At 38.8% G+C, this 2,500-nt stretch overlaps 1 protein-coding gene across 1 annotated transcript in view; it reads left to right on the plus strand.

Annotated features, from left to right (window-relative positions):
• Positions 1 to 2,500, plus strand: part of LOC138051826 (WD repeat-containing protein 70-like) — a 44,107-nt gene that overhangs the window by 35,234 nt on the left and 6,373 nt on the right. The window contains exons 20-21 of the mRNA XM_068898108.1: positions 108 to 187; positions 990 to 1,106. Coding sequence (XP_068754209.1) covers positions 108 to 187; positions 990 to 1,106 — 197 coding nt within the window. The remainder of the gene's footprint in view (positions 1 to 107; positions 188 to 989; positions 1,107 to 2,500) is intronic.

Consider the following 2,500-nt stretch of genomic DNA (forward strand, 5'->3'; position numbering starts at 1 on the left):
CAACATGTTGCTTCTTGCTCTTGGCCCAAAACAATCTTTCTTGTGGAACTGCCAACTTTTTGCCTGCATGAAATGAACCGTTCAGTGTGATTTTTGTTCTTTTTAAGGGGAGCGAAACTTTGCGTTGGAAAAGTGAAAAGGAAAGCTGCAGCAAAAGAAATGCCCATGAAAGACCAAATTATTACACGTAAGATATAATCTGTATTAATTTTTTCCAAGTCTTCATCGATTTAGCTAGTGTCGCTCCGTGCTCACCCGGCTTTTTGGAATTCTGGAGATTTAAGAAATTTGGTCTTGAATTTTCCACACTGCGAGCCATTGAAAATTCAAAGTTTAGAGTTAATGTCGTAAAAGAAGGTTGTAGTAATTTTTCATGATGAAATATGATAATAATCAATTCTGGTTTAGTTGTCTCACGATGTCAAGTCTTCATCTGAAGGAACTTCAAGGAACTTCAATGAAACCTCACCTTACATAATGAGTGGCGACCCTAAAGTTACTGGTTAAAAGATTAAGCTACTTATTAACAATTAATTTCTTCAAAGTTGATATTTTTAAATATCAAATACTGAAAAATATCAAATTTAAGTAAAACAATTATTCGGCAAAGGTGAGGTGAATAACGGTGAATAATTGTTTTAGTATAATAATTATTACATAGGTGATTATTTGAAAAAGATGCATTTTCTTTAAAAGCAATTAATTTCTTCGTCTGTCACCTCGGCTAGACGGCTTGCGGCCATTTTGAAAAAACTGCTTAGGTGATCGCCTCAAATGCAACAAATCAGCACAGGGAATTTTCAATAATCACCAATGTAATTATACTAATACACTGTAATTAATATTATAGAGATGGAGATGATGATGATGAAGAAGTTGAAGATTGCTATCACTATTGTTCTACTCCGCGGTTTTGTAACTGCTATTTTAGACTGATACTTAAATAAAGGTGATTATTATCAGCAGCATTATTATTTTTTGCTTTTCAGCGCATTCATTGCCAATGTTCCGCGAGAAAAGATACAAAAGTAAGAAGAAAGTTAAAGAATCTGACCGGAAAGATCCTGTTAAGTCACATCGACCTGATCTGCCTGTCACTGGGCCCGGTGAGTTCTACATTACAGTGCTTGGATGGGAGGGGGGGTTGGGTGAGTGCTAGCGGAACACTACAAGTAGCCTTACCTTAATCCTCTTCGTTCATGTCCGCACATATGGCCGTTACCAGTGAACGCCATTGTTGCTTGTCCTTCGCTAGTTTTACCACCTCTCCCCAGCTCCACACTTTCTCCTTCATCCTTTCAACTGATCGTCTCCATGTCTCCTTTGGTCTTCCTCGCTTTCTTTTTCCATCTGGAGTCCAACGCATAGCCACCCGTGGGATGGCTATTAAGGGCATTCTACAAATATGCCCAATCACTCTTCACCTAGGTTGTTTTACTTCAAGGGAAACAGGTCTTCTTTCGTAGTTCATAGTTCGAGGTCTTGTTTGGCCAGTAGATCCCCAATATCCTTCTTCTGCAATTAGAGCCCATTTGTAAATATCTTTTTTTTGCCCTTTTAACAGTTGTCAGTAGAAAAACGATTAATGAATACAGCGAACTGCTTTGTTTGAACTGTCTTTGAATTGTAGAAAAATTTATTCACACCAGAGGGTCAATGAGAGGAAGGGTATTCCCAAAAAAACTGGGTGTTGGTTTGCGGCCCGCCTCCCGTAACTCTTACCCTATTTCAGACCTGACCAAATACTTGAAACCGTATTTGAGACCTGTTTTTAGACCTATTTCAGCTGTTACACGGTTGGCGTAACAATTTGTGAAGTGCTTTTGTTGATGGTCGTATCGCCTAATGTTGAAGGAGTATCTTCTTCTAGAAAACTTACACCTAATTGCAATAACGTTGTCTTAGAAAAATGGAAAATGGAATCTTTTTTATTGTTTTTCAGCTTTAGAACAATAGCAAATTCCAACAGGCAAATACGACGTTCATGCGTGGATGCTGCAAATGAATTCATTGGGCTTATTGGCCTAATTAATTCTTATTTAGCTTTTGCTTTTTTTTCATTTTTCTATGACTACGTTTTTGCAATTAGGTGTATCCAGACAAAAGTGCACAAAACATACCCCATCTCAGCCCAAAACTGCTAAAAAACCCAGACACTTTAGGGCCTCTCATACCTGTGTGGGAGTACCTATAAGGGAGTACCCCCCGCACCCGGCATCAAACTATGACCTATTGTGAACCTGGCCCCAGTTGTTCAAGCGATGGATAGCGCTATCCGCCAGATAAATCGCTATCCACTGGTTGCAATGTGAACCTAACCCTAACCCTAACCCTTTTTTTTTTTTATCAACGACTGGAAATTCTCGAAACAGACAAGACCTAAGACCAATTTGGACCGAGCACTGAGGGAGCTAATTTGTATCTTTTTTTTTTATCTTCAAACAATACACGACCCACCCACCCACGCGATTTAGCCTCACCCTTTCTGTTCCATTTTAAT

This window comes from Montipora capricornis, chromosome 6, assembly GCF_036669925.1.
Source record: "Montipora capricornis isolate CH-2021 chromosome 6, ASM3666992v2, whole genome shotgun sequence".
Classification (NCBI taxonomy): Eukaryota; Metazoa; Cnidaria; class Anthozoa; order Scleractinia; family Acroporidae; genus Montipora; species Montipora capricornis.